The sequence below is a fragment of the Vipera berus genome (assembly GCF_964194415.1).
Source record: "Vipera berus genome assembly, chromosome: 7".
NCBI classification, from domain to species: Eukaryota; Metazoa; Chordata; class Lepidosauria; order Squamata; family Viperidae; genus Vipera; species Vipera berus.
The window spans coordinates 3999924-4020924 of record NC_138209.1 but is presented as its reverse complement, the minus strand read 5'-3'; the positions used below and the strand labels follow the sequence as shown (position 1 = coordinate 4020924).

The 21001-nt window shown below is 49.4% G+C and overlaps 1 protein-coding gene across 5 annotated transcripts in view; it reads right to left on the bottom strand.

Moving 5' to 3' along the window:
• The window catches only part of PANK2 (pantothenate kinase 2), a 291105-nt gene extending 272051 nt beyond the window's left edge, over positions 1–19054 (bottom strand). For 3 of the 5 annotated variants that reach the window (XR_014027045.1, XR_014027046.1, XM_081332203.1), the window contains exons 1-4: positions 18752–19054; positions 11759–12111; positions 7717–7970; positions 5616–5792 (exon numbers count right to left, since the gene is read on the bottom strand). Coding sequence is in view for 1 of the 5 variants with exons in the window: in XM_081332203.1 (XP_081188329.1) it covers positions 5616–5792; positions 7717–7970; positions 11759–12111; positions 18752–18992 (1025 nt within the window). In the remaining 4 variants the exon portion in view is untranslated. Of the gene's footprint in view, positions 1–5615; positions 5793–7716; positions 7971–10824; positions 11700–11758; positions 12112–18751 lie in introns of those variants that run through there. The other 2 variants (XR_014027047.1, XR_014027048.1) reach the window with 2 other exon arrangements.
• Positions 19055–21001: the final 1947 nt, after the last annotated feature.

The window sequence follows — 21001 nt, the reverse complement described above, 5'->3', positions numbered from 1 at the left end:
TGTTGCCATATCCTAAAAGTTTTGGGGTTTTTTGCCACGCCTCCTGGAAGATGGCCGCTCGCAGCTGATCGCGGAGATCAAAGGATGCGAGTTTGGCATGGAGCCCTGCAGGGGGCTGCTGTTCCCTAGCCCGGATGGGTGACAGGACCCTCCGAGGCTTCGGTGGAGCCCATAATGAGCGCCAGCAATAACAACGGGGCGGTATTGAAAAGGACGGCGAAGCGGCAAGGAGGCAAGGCTCCCGGACTCGAAGGGGCCAAGCGGAACGGCTCGATCAGGCTGACGGTCGAATTACAACGGCCGACAGCAACCGGCGGCACCCCACGGCAGCCTGTAAAGCGGCCGATGATGGTCGGGCTGCAACGTGCAGTTTGCAGCCTTTTCTGGCTCGCTCAGACCGGCAGAGAGCACATACTAGCCGGCAGCTGCCGGTGGGATCTTGCGGCGGCCTCCGAATCAGCTGTTAAGCGGCCTGCTTGGATGCAAGTAACCGGCGGCAGCCCGCGGCAGCCTGTAAAGCGGCCGATGATGGGCGGGCTGCAACGTGCAGTTTGCAGCCTTTTCTGGCTCGTTCAGACCGGCAGAGAGCATATACTAGCCAGCAGCTGCCGGTGGGATCTTGCGGCGGCCTCCAAATCAGCTGTTAAGCGGCCTGCTTGGATGCGCGGCATGTGGAAGCCTGCAACGGACCTACAACGACCTGATCGATCTCCCTTCGACAGACAAACGGTCCGGTCCTGCAGCCACCTGCGGAGGAGCTGTAACGACCTGGGGCTGCCTAGAAAGGTAGCCCGGACGGCGAGGCTCCAGAATTGGTGGCTGCTGCCCCCCATCTGCCCATCTATAAGATCTTCGCGCTCCCCCCCCACGACAGAGATCTGTGGGATGATGGCCACCGTCTGTAGGCTAGAGCGCCATTTAAAACCCTCCTGTATCTGGTCTGGAGGGCGGAATTCACCAGGGACCACCTGAAGCTTTATTTGGAGGTGGGATGTGCCGAAAGGCCCCCGAGATAGCAGTTATCCTCTCGGGATCATACTTTAAATCCAGATAATCCCTCCTTCATTTTTCCACCGGAGACTGACTACAGCCCCTCGGTCGCGATGACATCTTAGGCATGGAGATAGATGAACTACCACCGCTCATCACCGGAGCTACGAAATTATCCACCAACAGACTATGCTAGCATTCACCGGACTCTCTCTCCTCCTGCGACCTACCCAGGGCTGGATGGTGGCCCCCTGAGATCCTGATCACTGTGAGAGGGTGACCATGTTCTCAGGAGCCACTACTTCAGCTCTGTGGTCTTGATATGCAGTTGCTCCAACCAGCTCGTCCTTTACTCCTATTTCCACCTCTGATGGCTTACACCAGAAGTGAGCTACTTGCCCTGAGAGCTTCCCCCCTCTCTCAGAGATGGCCATCAGACCTACGCCGCCGGTTCCTTAATGACGGGTCCTGGGACCCCGAGAGGTGGCATGGCGCCAAGAAGAGGCTCTTGGGTTTTCTTTTAAAATTTTTTGAAGGGTTAGGGAGGGGGGAGGGTCAGGCCCAGCAGAATGAGGGGAAGATCCTACCGGACCTGTCTCAGCCTAGGTTGGCCAATGGTCGCGGCAATATGAGGGCCGAAGAGAGTCTTGTAAACCAGGGGGATGGGACAGGGATACCGATCCCCACAGTAATTGGGAATGGCAGCAGATGGAGGAGCAGAGGGCCATATAGTATTCTGAGATCACGCCCACGCTATCTTCTTGCTGTGGCGCGCTCTGACCCTCTGGCTCTCGCCTGCTGCCCTGGGGAAGAGGGAGGACTGACTCCTGAGCTCAGGCTGATCTATTTTAATGCCAGGTCTGTTGTGAATAAAGCTCCCCTCATCCATGACTTGATCGAGGAGGAAGACGCAGACCTGGCATGCATCACGGAAACCTGGCTGGGCCCAGAGGGAGGGGTCCCTCTGACTGATTTATCCCCTCCAGGTTTCCGTGTGCTACATCAACCTCGAGCTCAGGGTAGGGGAGGTGGCGTGGCGGTCGTTATCAGAGAGACCCTCCATCCACGGGAGGCCACTGCCCCTCAGATAGACGGATGTGAATCCCTCCTCTTAAGATGGGGTCCTGGTGGTCAGTTGGGCCTACTTCTGGTATACCTCTCTCCAAGCTGCACAGCAACGGTTCTACCCAAGCTACCTGACGCCATCTCAGGATTGGCGGTCGAATTTCCAAAACTTATGGTACTGGGAGACTTTAATCTACCTTCCCTGGGCAGTGCATCAGAAGTGGCCCGAGAGTTCATGGCCTCCATGACGGCCATGGACCTGACTCAAATTACTCAGGACCCAACTCACGAGGGAGGAAACATGCCGGATCTTATTTTTGTCTCTGGGCAGTGGCTAAATGAACTGGGTGGGGTTACTCCAACATCACAACCCCTTTCATGGACAGACCACTACCTCCTGCGGTTGGGCCTCCGTCACGTCACCCCCCGATGTCAGGAGACGGAACCGACCAGGTGGTTCCGCCCCAGGCGCCTGATGGACCCAGATAAATTCCAGATGGTGCTTGGACCGATTCCCACCTCCCTCTCCCACAACCCGGTCGAGTCCTTAGTTAATGCCTGGCAACAGGCTGCTTCGGAGGCGCTCGACCGCATTGTCCCTTTGCGGCCTCTGACCCGGCGCAAGTCCCGACTCGCTCCTTGGTTCTCCAAGGACCTGCGGGAGATGAAGCGCCAGAGAAGGGGCCTAGAGAGCATTTGGAGAGCCAGTCGGTCTGAGTCTGACCGAACACAGTTAAGATCCTTTTCTAGATCCTATCTTGTGGCAATGAGGGTGGCAAAGCGCGCCTACTTCACCACCCTCATTGCGTCCGCAGATAATCGCCCGGCCGCCCTATTTAGAGTGGTCCGCTCCCTTTTAAGTCAAGAGACGGGAGAGGACCCCCTACATAGACGGGCTGAGGAATTTAGTAAATATCTGGTGGACAAAATTGCTCAGATTCGGGCTGGTCTGGACTCTGACTGGGCAGTATCTAACGAGAGGAAAACGATGAAGTTGGCCGAGTACATTTGGGAAGAGTTCGATCCTGTGGCTCCGGATGAAGTGGACAAGATCATGGGGAAACTAAGTGCCGCCACATGTTTGTTGGACCCGTGTCCCTCCTGGCTAGTCTATGCATCTCGGGAGGTTACACGAGGCTGGCTCCTAGCAGTTATCAATGCCTCACTGAGTGAAGGGTACTTCCCTGCTGCCTTGAAAGAGGCGGTGGTAAGGCCCCTCCTCAAGAAACCGGCACTGGACCCAGCTGTTTTAAACAACTTCCGTCCTGTCTCCAACCTTCGCTTCCTTGCGAAGGTCGTTGAGAGCGTGGTGGCACGACAGCTCCCTTTGAACCTGGAGGAAGCTGAATATCTAGATCCGTACCAATCGGGTTTCAGACCAGGGCACAGCACGGAGACGGCATTGGTCGCGCTGGTGAATGATCTCTGGCGGGCCCGAGATAGAGGTTATTCCTCTGTCCTGGTCCTATTAGATCTATCAGCGGCTTTTGATACCATCGACCATGGTATCTTACTGCGTCATCTTGAGGGGCTGGGAGTGGGAGGCACCGTTCTTCGGTGGTTCTCCTCCTACCTCTCGGACTGTTCGCAGACGGTGTTGGCAGGAGGGCAGAGGTCAAGCCCTAGGCCTCTTAATTGTGGAGTGCCTCAGGGTTCGGTGCTCTCGCCCCTCCTGTTCAACATCTATATGAAGCCGCTGGGAGAGATCATCCGTAGCTTCGGGGTGAAATATCATCAATATGCTGATGATACCCAGCTATTCATCTCCACCCCGAACCAACCCAGTGATGCCCTTGATGTGATGTCCCGTTGTCTGGAAGCGGTACAGATTTGGATGGGAGAAAACAGGCTTCGACTCAACCCGGCCAAGACTGAGTGGCTGTACATACCGTCATCTCGTTTAGTCCAAGAGGTTCCATCTCTGACTATAGGAGAGATGTTACCTCCCATTGATAGAGCACGCAATCTGGGCGTCCTCCTAGATTCACGACTCAGTTTTGAAGATCACATTGGAGCCGTGGCTAGGGGGGCATTTGCACAGATTCGTCTTATATACCAATTGCGCCCCTTTTTGGACCGAGATGCCCTACGTACAGTCACCCACGCACTCGTTACCTCCCGTATTGATTACTGTAATGCTCTCTACATGGGGCTGCCCTTGAAGACCACCCGGAGGCTTCAGCTGGTGCAGAATGCAGCTGCACGGGTTGTGATGGGAGCTCCCCGATACTCCCATATTACACCCCTCCTGCGTGAGCTGCATTGGCTACCAGTTGCCCTCCGGGTGAGATTTAAGGTGCTGGTACTTACCTTTAAAGCCCTACATGGCTTAGGTCCGGGATACTTGCAGGACCATCTGCAAGTATCAAATTCCCATCGTCCAGTACGCTCACACAGAGAAGGCCTCCTCAGGGTACCGTCAGCTAGGCAATGTCGGCTGGCGACCCCCAGGGGGAGGGCCTTCTCTGTGGGAGCGCCAACCCTATGGAATCAGCTCCCCCCTGAGCTTCGGATGGCCCAAGATCTCCAGTCCTTTCGCCGCGGCCTCAAAACACACCTGTTCCACCAGGCTGACCTAGACTGACAGGCATTTTAATTAATTTAAAGTTGGACCATAAGAAAGGCTGAGCGCCAAAGAATTGAGGCCTTTGAACTATGGTGCTGGAGAAGACTCCTGCGAGTCCCTTGGACCGCAAGGCGATCAAACCGGTCAGTCCTAGAGGAGATCAATCCTGACTGCTCTTTAGAAGGCCAGATCCTGAAGCTAAAACTCAAATACTTTGGCCACCTAATGAGAAGGAAGGACTCACTGGAGAAGAGCCTAATGCTGGGAAAGATCGAGGGCAATAGAAGAAGGGGACGACAGAGAATGAGGTGGCTGGATGGAGTCACTGAAGCAGTAGGCGTGAGCTTAAATGGACTCCAGAAGATGGTAGAAGACAGGAAGGCCTGGAGGAATGTTGTCCATAGGGTTGCGATGGGTCGGACACGACTTCGCAGCTAACAACAACAACAACAAATTCTCTAATTTTTTATTGCACTGATGTTCTCAATTTCATTTTATCTTGATTTATGTACTTATTATATGTTTTGTTGTTAGCCGCCCTGAGTCCTTCGGGAGATAGGGCGGGATATAAATCCCATCAATAAATAAATAAATAAATAAATAAAAGCCTTGGACTAAGCTACCAACACAACACTGACTTTTGAGGACTCCAGACCAGGGGGTCTTCAAACGTGACGCTTTTATGGCTTGTGGTCTTCAACTCCCAGAATTCCCCAGCCAGACACGCTGGCTGAGGAATTCTGGGAGTTGAAGTCCACTCCCCTTATAAAAGTCTTTATCAGGGGTCTTCAAAGCTGGCCCTTTGATGACTTGTGGACTTCAACTCCCAGAATTCCTCAGCCAGCTTGTCTGGCTGAGGAATTCTGGGAGTTGAAGTCCACAAGTCATCAAAGGGCCAGCTTTGAAGACCCCCCTGGTCTAGAGTAGACTTAACAATCCATAAGATGGCCCGGATGTGTTACGCTCTCAAGTAAAACATCTTCGGAGGGCTTACCTGGATGCTACGGTCCAGCCGGGCAGCCCAAAGCGCTCGTAGTCCCCTCCGTAAATATCCCGCACGAGCTTGTCCACTTTCGTGCTGTCTCCACGGGATGCCATTTCAAGAGCCTCTTCAAAGGTGGAGCAGCCGGTCAGCAGGCAGCAGAGGCCGAAAAAAGTTCCTCCTCCCAGGCTAGCAAAGAAGACAGACCGGTCAAGGCTGGCGAACACAGCAAGGGGACGTGAGGGAGAAGAATCTGTATTCGGTTGTTTTTTTTTAATCACATTTACCACCTTGCAGTACAGGCCACTTGGTCTTGGCCACTTAGTCCTCGTTAGCTAATTCTGGATATCCTGGTAGCTGCTACTACACATTTACCTATAGCAGGGGTAGGCAACCTGGGCTCTTTTATGACTCGGGGACTTCAACTCCCAGAATTCCTGAGCCAGCATGGCTCAGCTTGGAAACCTTTCCCTTTCCTCTCAGCGTGGCTGGCTCAGGAATTCTGGGAGTTGAAGTCCACGAGTCATAAAGCGGCCTAGACCAGGGCTAGGCAACCTTGGCCCTGTTTTCCTAACACCCTCTTTCTGGCTTCATGCAAAGGAGCCCTAAGCGATGGGAGACATTTGCTAGAAACCCCTTGGAACTTTTTCCAAAGAAACAGCTTCTGGTGAAAATCTGTTGGAAATTTCCGTTCATTTCTGCTGTGGGATTTTCTCTCTGGGTTACAGTTCCTCTTTTGCTGAGTGTCAGATTTCTCTAGATTTTGGCTCACAAAAGTGGTTTCCTAATACAGTGTTTCTCAAGCTTGGCAACTTTGCAATGGATGGACTTCAACTCCCAGAATTCTCTGGCCGGCATGCTGGCTGGGGAATTCTGGGACTTAAAAGCCACACATGTTGGCTGGGGAATTCTGGGACTTAAAAGCCACACATGTTGGCTGGGGAATTCTGGGAGTTGAAAGTCACACAAGTTAGCTGAGAAATTCTGGGAGTTGAAGTCCAGATGTGCTGGCTGAGGGATTCTGGGACTTGAAGTCTATTGCCCTAATTCAGGGGTAGGCAACTTTGGCTCTTTTATGACTCGTGGACTTCAACTCCCAGAATTCCTGAGCCAGCATGGCTTAGCTTGGAAACATTTCCCTTTCCCCTCAGCGTGGCTGGCTCAGGAATTCTGGGAGTTGAAGTCCACGAGTCATGAAGGGGCCTAGACCTAGGCAAGGGGTAGGCAACCTTGGCCCTTTTGTAACAAGCCAGTTTTCACACGAAGGCGGGACTAGAACTCACCGTCTCCTGGTGATTGGCCCCCAAATAATCACCCAATCAGCTTTCATGCCTAACATGGGACTGGAACTCACTGTCTCCTGGTGATTGGTCCAAAGTTGCCCAGCCATCTTTCACGCTTGAGGCGGGACTAGAACTCACAGTCTCCCGGTGATTGGCCCAAAGTCAACCAGCCACCATTCGTGCCTAAGGCGGGCCTAGAACTGATTCTCTCCTGGTGATTAGGCTAAAGTTACCCAGCTGGCTTCCATGCCTAGAACTCTCTGTCTTCTGGTTTTTAGCAAGGTGCCTTAACTAGTAGGCCAGTTTATCAAGCCATTAGTACCCTACATCTACATCTACACCCAATCAGCGCTCTTCAATTCAGCTACTGGAGTTAAGTCCAACATCAAACATTCTGGGGCGGTACTAGATGATTCCAGCTAAAAGCATTGGATCAAAATTATTATAGAATAGAACAGAGCTGGAAGGGACCTTGGAGGTCTTCTAGTCCAGCCCCCTGCTCAAGCAGGAGAACCTATACCATCTCAGACAGGTGAATGTTCAGTCTCTTCTTGAAAATCTCCAGTGATGGAGTGCCCACGATTTCTGGAGGCAGGTTGTTCCACTGGTTGATTGTCCTCACTGTCAGGAAGTTTCTCCTTAATTCCAGGTTGCTTCTCTCCTGGATCAGCTTCCAACCATTGTTCCTCGTCCTTCCCTCTGGTGCTTTGGAGAATAACGTGCCCCCTCTTCTTTGGGGCAGCCCCCCAAATACTGGAACGCTGCTATCGTGTCTCCCCTACTTCTTCCTTTTCCTCAGACTAGCCAAACCCCGTGGCGTGGAGCCTCACCTGGTTCCCGTCACCCGCTTGTAATTGTCTTCGGAATAGACAGCCAGGATGCTGACCCCGGAGCCGATGTTGACCAGGAGGAGAGGGTAGGGGTCCTCCAAGTTGAAAGGGATCTTCTGGCATTTTTCGGGATCTGTGGGGTTCTCACAATAGTAGCACTCCGAGTGTCCGTTGAAGCCCACCGAATCAATGTAGAGAACGCCCTTTATAAGGCAGTCGAGTTCGTCCATTTTGCGTAGCTGAAGGTCGCCCACCTGTTCGGAGAGACAAGCTTTGAAGAGAGCTAGAGAGAAAACACTGGAGGGGTGGGGGAAAAGGCTCACGGGGGGGGGGGAAGGGGGGAATCTTTCTCTCATAAACAGATCTACCCGACAGATTCCAATTCTACAAATACCACTGCCTGCGCCTTTCCGCTTCTGTCTCTACCAACAGAAACTGTTTATATTCATCCCTATTCATTCGGTCAGTATGAACTACGGAGGCCCACTGATCACGATCCGGTCTGTGGACCAATGTTTTCTACTAGAGTCGGAAGGGAAATTGGAGGTCTCCTATTCCTAACCCCTTGCTCAGGAGACCCTATACCGGGAGTGTCAAACTCGCAACCTCACGTGACGTGTCACGACGCGTCGCGATTTTTATTTTTCCCATTGCTAGCAATGGGGTGGGCACGGTTTCGGCATGATGCGTCCGGCCTGCGGGCCGGCAGCTTGACACCCTTGCCCTAGAGACCATTTCAGACAAATGGCCGTCCAGTCTACTTTTTAAAAGCCTCCAGTCATGGAGCACCCACAACTTCTGGAAGGCAAGCCGTTCCACGGGTTGATTGTTCTCACCGTCAGGAAGTTTCTCCTTAGTTCTAGGTTGCTTGTCTCCTTGATTAGTTTCCATCCGTTGTGTCTTATCTTGCCTTCAAGATGCTTTGGAGAATAGACTGACCCCCCCACCCCCCACCCTCACATATTGGAAGACTCCTCTTATGACTCGCCCTGGTCCTTCTTTTCACTGGGCTAGACCAGGGGGTAAGCAACCTCGGCTGTTGGAAACGACTTGTGGACTTCAACTCCCAGAATTCCTGAGTCAGCATGGCTGGCTCGGGAATTCTGGGAGTCGAAGTCCACGAGTCATAAAAGAACCAAGGTTGCCTACCCCTGGCCTAGGCCGCTTTATGACTCGTGGACTTCAACTCCCAGAATTCCTGAGCAAACTGAGGGGAAAGGGAGAGGTTTCCAAGCTGAGCCATGTTGGCTGGCTCGGGAATTCTGGGAGTCGAAGTCCACAAGCCATAAAAGGCCAAGGCTGCCTACCCCTGGCCTAGGCCGCTTTATGACTTGTGGACTTCAACTCCCAGAATTCCTGAGCCAGCCATGCTGAGGGAAAAGGGAGAGGTTTCCAAGCTGAGCCATGCTGGCTCAGGAATTCTGGGTATCGAAGTCCATAAGCCATAAAAGGGCCAAGGTTGCCTACCCCTGGGCTAGACCTACCCAATTCCTGTAACCGTTCTTGGCATGCTATTGCCCCCAGCCCCTAATCATTTTGATTGCACCTTCTCTGCCTTCTTTCCAGAGTCTAATCTTTTCAACAGCACTGTCCTTTAACCGCTGTGCAGCGTGCTCCGACTGCGTGGCATCTTTGGCAAAAAAAATGCGACGCCTGCATTGCCTGACACAACCATCTAGTCTGCTTTCCGGACGACAAGGAGAAAAGCTCGGGAACCTGAACAGCTGGAAGGGCCCAAGGACTAGCTAGCCAAATGACTAGGACGCAGCTGGATGCACATCAAAAGCGAGGACCCACGCGGCAAATCTCTCCATCTGAAAGGAGCCAAAGCAGGAAAAGCATCAAAAGGAAGGCAAATTCAAAACCCTCATAGGAAGGTGGCCTCTGAAAAGATTAATTTGGTTGGGAAACGTCGATGCCCGACATCGAGACCAACAGCAAAGTAATCACGGGCGATCACAGGTGCAATCCTCAACAGGCATTATTTAAAAGAACAAGAAAGGAGGGGGGGAGAATGGCCAAGAGGAAGCTGGGGGAAAAAAAACAAAAAAAGTTTCCCTATCAAATACACTCCACCCTCAAAGGATTTGGTGCTGCTTGGTTCAAATTCAGTGGAGAGGTTTGCCGGAAGGCAGTGATAAAAATGTGATTTATTTACATTCCGCCTTTATTATTTTCAGAAATAACGCAAGGCGGAGAACATATTCGACACTCCTTCTTCCTCCTATGTTCTCCACAACCAACACCGTGTGTGTGTGTGTGTGTGTGTGTGTGTGTGTGTGTGTGAGAGAGAGAGAGAGAGAGAGAGAGAGAGAGAGAGAAAAGAAGAAGAAGAAGAAGAAGAAGAAGAAGAAGAAGAAGAAGAAGAAGAAGAAGAAGAAGAAGAAGAAGAAGAAGAAGAAGAAGAAGAAGAAGAAGAAGAAGAAGAAGAAGAAGAAAAACTGGCCCAAAGTCACCCAGCCGGATTTCACGCCTAAGATGGAAGTTTCTCTGTTTTCCAGCCTGGCGCCTTAAGCAGAATAGTACCATAAGCACAATACGCTAATAGCCTTGTACCAGGTTGAACCACTGACCTATCGAAGAAACAAAGCTGACTTCTCCAGATGTGTTAACAACATCTTCAGAGCTTCAGGCCAGGGGTCTGCAACCTTCACAACTTTTAAAGACTTGTGTGGACTTCAGCTCCCAGAATTCCTCAGCCAGCATAGCATAGCGTAGCCTGCTGAGGAACTCTGGGAGCTGAAGCCCACCGGTCTTGAAAGCTGTCGAGGTTGCAGACCTCCCGATTCAGACAGCAGTTCCTGGGAATAAATCAAGTGGATTTACTCTAACATCGGCCCACAGCGGAAGGGTAATTTACGCTTCTTCCATGAAACATATATTTGCTCCCTCTTTACGGACTTAGCAGCTAAACTATTCGTGGAAGTGGGATCGCCGAGACCACCAGAATCGGGCGGTTTTTCATCCAAAGTCTCTGTTCTGTACCAGCCTACTACCGGCCCTGCAGAAAAGGCAGGGACAACCCCTTTACAAGAAGGCAAGAGGCTGGAACTAAGCCTGCCAAATTTATGGACACAAAAGCAAACAGAGCAAAAACAAGACACGAACCATGAAACAGGAGCTATTCAAACGGTTGCTTTCAGCAAACCAGCCCTCCCACGCATTCCCCCTTAAATACAGTTCAGGGCGTGGCTTCTCTCTGCCTCCTTCCGAGGTGCCCCATTGCCTTCCTCTGTTTACTCCTGATTGACTGCCTCCTGCGTCGGGCGTCCTTGAACAGGGCCAGCTGTGGGTCATCTTCATCCATGCTGTCAGGCTCACACAGCTGGGTCTGTGTCGTGACCAGGTGGGAGGGGCCTGGCTGAGGGCTCTGCGGAGCCTCATCAGCAAGCTCTCCAACACCCCCCTCCTCCTCCTCCTTTGAATCGTCCGACCCAACTGCCGAACCCACAGGCTGACCCTGAATCACAACAGTCTCTGGCTACAGGTCGTCCTTGACTCACGACCCCAACGGAGTCCAATATTTACACCGCTAGGTGGGATCGCTGTTTGGTGGGTTTCGCCCCATTTTACGACCTTTCTTGCCCCGCTGCTTAAGCGAATCGCTGCAGCTCTTAAAAGTTCGTAACCCGGTTGTGAAGCGAATCTCGACTTTTGCATGTCGGAAGGTTGCAAAAAAAAAAAATAAAAAATAAAAATCACGTGACCCCGGGACACTGCAGCCGTCATAAATAGGAACCAGTTGCCGAGCGTCTGAATTTTGATCATGTGTCCCCGGGGATGCGGCGACGGCCGTTAAGGGTGAAAAACGGGTCCCAAGTCGCTTTTTTGCGCCAAGGCCGGTCGTAAAATGGGGCAAAACTCACTCCCCCCCCAAAAAAAATGTCGCGCTTCGCAACATAAACTCTGGGCTCAGATTGCGGCCGTCGAGTCGAGGACCACCTGTATTAAGACACACGTTCGGTACCGATGCTTCCCAAAGCGTGAACAAGGTCCCCCGTTCGCCCTAGCTGAAGGGGATAGAAGGCAAAAGGTTGCATACTGTGCGAAAGTCCTGCTCAAATTTATAGGCTCCCCCTCCAGTGGCACATAAAGTAGTGTGGAGGCTCGAGAAATGTTTTTCACTGCCCATCTGAATAAAAACAGGCATGTCATGAGTGGGAAAGCGAATAAAGTGCAGATTGCCTTTACGTCCACACAGCGTAAGGTCCCTTAGCTCCAAGTGGACGTCGCGAATGCCGGTGGATCCGTAGGCGGTGTTGGAGGTCAGGTATTTGCGGATGCTTTTCAGGTTCTCCACCTCCTCCTCCTCCTCCTCCGTGGTGATGTCTTTGGGCTCAAAATAAACCAGCTTCACCAACGTCCCGCCGATGTCCAGGCCAAACCAAGGAAAAGCTAGAGAGGCATGGGGAAAACAAACAAACAAAGGGATTAAAAAAAAAACATGGCACAGGCAACCCTCCATGCGTTTATCGCAACCCAGCCCCCCCCACCCCCCAAAAATTTCTGTCGCTGAGCCAGGCGGTGGTTAAGGGAGGTTTGTTCCGTTTTACGACCTTTCTTGGCCACCCTTTTCAAGTGAACCACCGCGGTTGTCTAGTTACTGACGCAACCGTCAAGAGACTCGGGCGTCCCCGTTGGCTTTGCTCGTCGGAACCTCGCAAAAAGGGGATCGCGTGACACACACACCCCGGGACACTGCGACCGTCACAAACAGGAGTCAGCTGCCGGGCGAATTTGGATCACAGGACCGTTGGGAATGCTGCAATGGGCTTAAGTCTAAAAAGCGGCCGTAAGTTAGTTTTTTCACCAGCACCGTTGTATGGTTGAATGATCACTAAACAAATTATTATTATTATTATTATTATTATTTATTATTATTAATGGGACTTATATCCCGCCCTATCTCCCGAATGACTCAGGGCGGCTAACAACAATAACATATAATAAGTACAGAAATTAAGATAAAATTAAAATTAAAGTCCTCTGTGCAATAAATTAAAATTAAAAATTAAAAATAAATTAAAAATTGTAAACATAATTAAAATGCCTGTCAGTCCAGGTCAGCCAGGTGGAAAAAGAGTGTTTTGAGGCCACGGCGAAAGGACTGGAGATCCGGGGCCATCTGAAGCTCAAGGGGGAGTTGGTTCCATAGGGCTGGCGCTCCCACAGAGAAGGCCCTCCCCCTGGGGGTCGCCAGCCGACATTGTCTAGCCGACGGTACCCTGAGGAGGCCTTCTCTGTGTGAGCGTACTGGGCGATGGGAATTCGTTCCCGGCAGCAGATGGTCCTGCAAGTATCCCGGGCCTAAGCCATGTAGGGCTTTAAAGGTAAGTACCAGCACCTTAAATCTCACCCGGAGGGCAACCGGTAACCAATGCAGCTCATGGAGCAGAGGTGTTATATGGGAGTATCGGGGAGCTCCCATCACTACCCGTGCAGCTGCATTCTGCACCAGCTGAAGCCTCCGGGTGGTTTTCAAGGGCAGCCCCATGTAGAGAGCATTGCAGTAGTCTATACGGGAGGTAACGAGTGCGTGGGTGACTGTACGTAGAGCATCTCGGTCCAGAAAGGGGCGCAATTGGTATACCAGGCGAATCTGGTCAAATGCCCCCCTAGCTACGACTCCAATATGATCTTCAAAACTGAGTCGTGAATCTAGGAGGACGCCCAGATTGCGTGCTCTATCGACGGGAGGTAACATCTCTCCTCCTATAATCAAAGATGGAACCTCTTGGACTAAACGAGATGTCGGTACGTAAAGCCACTCAGTCTTGGCCGGGTTGGTTGTTAAGTTGAAGAAAAGCTGCACTGGGAGAGTAGAGAACAATGAGGAGGCTAGCTCGTTTTATTAACACGGTAGCGGTGTTATGTTGCACCCACCACATGCTGCCAAAATCCCGTGTGGCCTCAATCCATAGAATGTCCTACTGCTGCTATACTAAAAAATGGAACAATAATATATATACCCCCTATTTCAACCGTAAATCGTCCCCACACTTTAATGCAGCTATTTCAACACTTCAGAAAGCACAGACAGAAGAAAATGGAGGGTAGGGGTAGGGATAGGGGTAGGGATAGGGATAGAATGGAATGGAATGGAATAGAAAAAAAGAATAATAATGGAATGGAATAGAATAGAATAGAATAATAATGGAATGGAATGGAATATAGAAATAGAATAATAAGGGAATGGAATGGGAATGGGAATAGAATAGAATAGAATAGAATAGAATAGAATAGAATAGAATAGAATAGAATAGAATAGAATAGAATAGAATAGAATAGAATAGAATAGAATAGAATAATGGAATGGAATAGAATAGAATATAGAAAAAGAATAATGGAATGGAATGGAATGGAATGGAATAGAACAGAACAGAATAAGAATGGAATGGGAATAGAATAGAATAGAATAGAATAGAATAGAATAGAATAGAATAGAATAGAATAGAATAGAATAGAATAGAATAGAATAGAATAGAATAGAATAGAATAGAATAGAATAGAATAGAATAGAATAGAATAGAATAATGGAATGGAATAGAATAGAATAGAATATAGAAAAAGAATAATGGAATGGAATGGAATGGAATGGAATGGAATAGAATAGAACAGAACAAGAATGGAATGGAATGGAATGGAATGGAATGGAATGGAATGGAATGGAATAGAATAGAATAGAATAGAATAGAATAGAATAGAATAGAATAGAATAGCTTTATTTGACTAATTGTGGTTAAACACACAAGGGATTCATCTCTGGTGCATACTGTTTTGTTCTTTCACTGCAAACACTCTAAACCAAGGAAGAAAAAGGAAAAATACTGGCTTTAGTTAAGTAGCTCAGGCCTCCAGAGATACAGTAACCGTTGATGGCTCTTTTACAACTAAGGGCTGGCTCAGGAATTCTGGGAGTTGAAGTCCACAAGCCGTAAAGGGACCACAGTTGCCCACCCCTCCAGAGTTTCCCAAAGAGCAAACACTACAGACGTAGTCTGCTTTCCAGATGTAGACCGCTCAGCATCGCCTTTTGGTAAACTAACTTGTACGTTTTTGTCTTTCTGGGCCTTAGAACCATTCTGCTAATCCCCAGCCAGAACGGTTATTGACCTCTATAGTGGAAATTGTGGTAAAACCCAACATCTAAGCTTCGTGCTACGTTAAAGAGTCAATCACCTCTTTTTGCATTAAAGTAGGGATATACGTGTCAGCTGCCACCTTAAGCCTGCTGTGCTTCATTGCTATGCGGTAACAGACTGCCATGAACTGTGGGGAGGGGGAATGAAGGAGGGCATGCTTGGGAAATAGAAAGTAGACTCTGTACGTTCCCAAGATGCTGACTCAAGGTCACCGGGCTGGTAGGAGGAGGGAACTTGCATCTCAACCTGCGCTTAGGACTGACCCTTATGAAAACATCTTGTATGGACTTGATTGATTACACTGGGGTGGGCAATAAGACACTGGCGGAGGGAAGGGGGGGGGAGTAGAAGTTAGGGATTTTGGCCCGTGATTTTAAGCTCTTCAATGCTGCAATACCCTTGATCTCTAATAAAACTATACCTTTCTCCACAAACAGAGCCAAGGATCATTTATATCAAGAAGTTCAAGTTGTGGGCAGTCTGACAATAAATACATGAAACCACGCAACTAAGGAGCAGTTTATGATGCCAATCTCTTCAACCCTCTTGAGACAGACAGATAGATAGATAGATGGAAAATTATAGTTACATGACAAGACGACAGCTACATAGACAATGATGAATGGATAGCTAGGTGGAAAGACAAATGTAGACAGATGATAAGATGGAAAGATATAGCGAAATGGCTAGATGGATAGACACGACCGATAATGAATGAATGGATGGCTAGATGAAAAGACAAATATAGATAAGATAGAAAGATATAGCTAAATAGGCAGATAGACAGACAGGACAGATAATGATGGACGGCTAGATGGAAAGACTAATATAGATAGATGAAAAGATGGGCAGATATAGCTAGATAGCTAAATCTCCGGGTGAGATTTAAGGTGCTGGTACTTACCTTTAAAGCCCTACATGGCTTAGGCCCGGGATACTTGCAGGACCGTCTGCTACCGGGAACAAATTCCCATCACCCAGTACGCTCACACAGAGAGGGCCTCCTCAGGGTACCGTCGGCTAGACAATGTCAGCTAGCGACCCCCAGAGGAAGGGCCTTCTCTGTGGGAGCACCAGCCCTGTGGAATCAACTCCCCCCTGAGCTTCGGATAACCCAAGATCTCCAGTCCTTTCGCCGCGGCCTCAAAACACTCCTTTTTCACCTGGCTGACCTAGACTGACAGGGATTTTAATTATGTTTACAATTTTTAATTTATTTTTAATTTTTAATTTTAATTTATTGCACAGAGGCCTTTAACTTTAATTTTATCTTAATTTCTGTATTTATTATATATTATTGTTGTTAGCCGCCCTGAGTCCCTCGGGAGATAGGGCGGGATATAAGTCCCATTAATAAAATAAATAAATAAATAGACAAACAGGACAATGAATGAATAGATGGATGGATGGCTAGATGGAAAGATAGAGATAGAGATAGATAGATAGATAGAGAGAGAGAGAGAGAGAGAGAGAGAGAGAGAGAGAGAAAGGATGGAAAGATATAGCTAGATGGACAGATACACAGATGATGGATGGACAGATGCTCCAAATTACTAGTCCTTGTAAAGAAAAAGTCTAAAAACAAGTATGCTAGCCATGCCAAGCCTTCCTCCAGGCCTTCCTGTCCTCCACCATCTTCTGGAGTCCATTTAAGCTCACGCCTTCTGCTTCAGTGACTCCATCCAGCCACCTCATTCTCTGTCGTCCCCTTCTTCTCTTGCCCTCGATCTTTCCCAGCATGAGGCTCTTCTCCAGTGAGTCCTTCCTTCTCATTAGGTGGCCAAAGTACTTGAGTTTTAGCTTCAGGATCTGGCCTTCTAAAGAGCAGTCAGGGTTGATCTCCTCTAGGACTGACCGGTTTGATCGCCTTGCAGTTCGAGGGACTCGCAGGAGTCTTCTCCAGCACCAGAGTTCAAAGGCCTCGATTCTTTGGCGCTCAGCCTTTCTTACGGTCCAACTTTCACAGCCATAGATTGCCTGGAGGAACGTTGTCCATGGGGTCGCGATGGGTCGGTCACAACTTTGCAACTAACAACAGCCAGGCCAGGAAATCTTGCATGTGTACACATGCATGCGCACGCACACATACACACACGCATGCATGCATGCCGAACACCATACTCCCTTTAGGGATAAATAGCACTTTGCAGAAAGCAGAAAAGGCATAAGCACTAATGAGTTAATAGACAGCAAAGGTCTAAAACAGAAGGCGGGTCTCTTACTCTGAGCTCTAACTCATCAGGGTCAGGATCAGAAGACAGCAAGCCTACCTGGCAGGATTGTTGTGAGTTCAAATGAGGAAGAACCTTATCACCCCACCAGACCCTGAGGCTGCAGAAGCCTGGGGGGGACGGGACACCTTTTTATTTATTTATTTTTTTAATTTAATTTTTATACCGCCCTTCTCCCGAAGGACTCAGGGCGGTGTACAGGGCAATACAATAAAATACAATATATAAAAATTAAAAAGATATTAAATACAATAGCCCAATTTAATAAATTACAAAACATTAAAAAAAAACCTAAACCCATCAGACCAGGCCGGCTTGTTCAAATAAATATGTTTTTAAGGTCACGTCAGAAGGAGCGAAGGTCGGGAGCCGTCTGGAGCTCCACCGGTAAACGGTTCCACAGGTCTGGCGCGCCCACTGAGAACGCCCTCCCCCTGGGGGCTGCCAGTCGACACTCTTTCACCGACGGCACCCTAAGGAGGCCCTCTCTGTGGGAGCGCACCGGACGAAGGGAAGCTGATGCCGGCAGCAGATGTTCCCGTAAGTAACCCGGACCCATGCCATTTATTTATTTATTTATTTATTTTTGGGACTTATATGCCGCCCTATCTCCCAAAGGACTCAGGGCGGCTTACAACAATAAAAAACAACAATACAAAAATTAAAAAACGAATTAAATAACAGCCCCAAAATAAATTAACTACAGTTAAAAATTAAAACATATTTAAAAACCCATCATCAATCCAGGTCAGCCTGATGGAAGAGAAAAGTTTTGAGGTCGCGGCGAAAGGACCAGAGGTCCGGGGCCATCCGAAGCTCAAGGGGAAGCTGGTTCCAAAGGGCTGGTGCTCCCACAGACAAGGCCCTCCCCCTGGGGGTCGCCAGCCGACATTGTCTGGCCGACGGCACCCTGAGGAGACCCTCTCTGTGTGAGCGCACTGGGCGATGGGAATTTGTTCCCGGCAGCAGATGGTCCTGCAAGTATCCCGGGCCTAAGCCATGTAGGGCTTTAAAGGTAAGTACCAGCACCTTAAATCTCGCCCGGAAGACAACTGGTAGCCAATGCAGCTCACGCAGGAGGGGTGTAATATGGGAGTATCGGGATGCTCCCATCACTACCCGCGCGGCTGCATTCTGCACCAGCTGAAGCCTCCGGGTGGTCTTCAAGGGCAGCCCCATGTAGAGAGCATTGCAGTAATCTATCCGAGAGGTAACGAGTGCATGAGTGACCGTACGTAGGGCGTTATAGGTCATAACCAGCACCTTGAATCTTACCCGGAGGGCAACTGGAAGCCAATGCAGCTCACGGAGTAGAGGTGTTACATGGGAGTATCGGGAGACTCCCACCACCACTGCATTCTGCACCAGCTGGAGCCTCCGAGTAGTCCTCAAGGGCAGCCCCATGTAGAGAGCATTGCAGTAGTCCAAACGGGAGGTCACGAGTGCATGAGTGACTGTGCGCAAGGCATCCCGGTCTAGATAGGCTCCTTGCAGGAAGGAGCCCCGAATCTCGCACCGAACCCCCCCTGATTTTTGCAGCTCGAACCCCACTGAACTGCAGCTGGAAAGGAAGATTTCAAAAAATGCCCGGCGGCTCCGCCCCTTCCCGCCACGCCCCGCCCACTCGAGCGGTCCCGCCCGCGCCCTCTAGCGGCCACTCACGGGGGCGGCTCTTGCGGTGGGAATCCAGGCGAGGCCGAGGGGCGGGGCCAACGCGCTCTCTCTCGCGGCCCGCGGCGGCCTCCGCCCTGCCGGGCCCGCCTCCGCGCCGACGGCCACCCGGAGCCGGTATCCGCCGCCGCCGTTCCTCCGGGGATCCTCCGGCTTCGCTTCCCATCTCCGCGGCCGGCGGCGGCTCCTCGTCAGCTGGCCGCTTGCCGCTTCCATTTTGCAGCGGCTCCATACGCCGCGGCGACAGCAGCCAAAGCGGGCACTGCGCCTGCGCCCAAGTCTTTTCCTCGCCTTGCCTTTCCTCCCTCAAGAGTACGGGGGGGGGAGGCCTTCCGAAACGGCCCAATCAGACAGCGTTCGCCTTTGCGGCGACAGATAAACGAGCCAATAAGAGTTCGCGAAGCGTGCGGGGCTGGGATGAAAGAGGAATCCTTCCAATGAGCACCCGGCTGCTTTTAGTTGAGCGACAAAAGCCAAAAAAAAAAAAAAAGCCCTCGCGCGCAAAGATGTAGTACAGAGGTTTAGGCCTGAAGGGGGCGTGGTGAATAACGGAATCGCCGTATCCAACCCGCTGCTCCGCAGGGGAGACTGACAGGCGGTCTACCCAATGAAAAGGAAGAATGGTGGTAGAGGCTGGACTTAAGGAGATGATGGCCAGGCCAGGTCTCCATGGCTACCAAGCAGGGAGGGAAGAAATAAATGCTGATTATTTCTGTTATTGCTGTTGAAGAAATAAATGCAAGCATATTAATTGATGTCCAAATACATACATATCCCTCTGGGCGTGGATGCCATTAGTTTGGCCTTCCTTTATATATATATATAAAGGATTTGCATGGTCTGGTAATAAAAATCAAAGCAGAGTGGAAAATAATAGGACTAATTAAATTATATCTATATATCTATATCTATCTATCTATCTATCTATCTATCTATCTATCTATCTATCTATCTATCTATCTATCTATCTATCTACCTATCATCTATCTACCTATCATCTATCTATCTATCTATCTATCTATCTATCTACCTATCATCTATCTATCTATCTATCTATCTATCTATCTATCTATCTATCATCTATCTATCTATCTATCATCTATCTACCTATCATCTATCTATCTATCTATCATCTATCTATCTATCTATCTATCTATCTATCTATCATCTATCTATCTATCTACCTATCATCTATCTATCTATCTATCTATCTATCTATCTATCTATCTATCTATCTATCTATCTATCTATCTATCTATCTATCTTTCTATCTATCTATCTATCTATCATCTATCTAATCATTAGTCCTATTATTTTCCACTCTGCTCCTTTTTATTACCAGACCTTGCAAATCCTTTGCAGTTTCCCCTATCAAAAGTCTTATCAGCCTGATATTTCTTCCTCCACTTTTAAAATTATGCTCACCTTCTTCCAATCCAGCTCCCATTAATACACATTCAAGCATGTGAATTGAATTAAATAAGGGGAAATGTATACAGAACAGGCCTCAGAACAGGTAGTCCTCGAGTTAATGACCACAATTCAGCCCAAAATTTTGGCGGCTAAGTGAAACATTTGTGAAGCGAGTTTGCCCCATTTTCCGATTTTTCTCGATTTTTCTCGCCCTAGTTAAGTGAATCGTTGTGTTTGTTAAGTTACTAAGAGGGCTGTTAAGTGCTTCTGGCTTACCCAGATTGATTTTGCTGATCAGGAGGGGGGGGTGTCACGTGACCTTGGGACACTGCAACCGTCATAAATGCGACTCAGTCACCAAGCGTCTGAATTTCGATCACGTGAGCCTGGGGATGCTGCAACAGTCGTTGTGTAAAAACTGTCCCGAGTCAATTGATTCAGTGCCATCGTAACTTTGAACGGTCACTAAATGACCCATTGTAAGTTGAGGACTATCTGTAACTTTACAGCCAGCTTTGCATTGACAGCATTTGCAGATCGGCAGAGTAAAGGAATCCGGAGGGCCCTATTTTAAGCTTACTATTTTAAGCTTCACTCAGCGACGGCTTCACAACAATCCAATGGCAGCACCCGCTGATTGCCAAGCAACCAAATTTTGATCACGTGACTCTAAGACATGCTGTGACGGTCATAAGTGTGAGGACTGATTGAAACACATTTATTTGCAGTGCCACTGTAACTTCAAATGGTCGCTAAACGAACCATTGGAAGTAACGGATTTCAGTACATCTAGGTAAGTGAAGATTTTCACACATCAAGTGGTGAGCA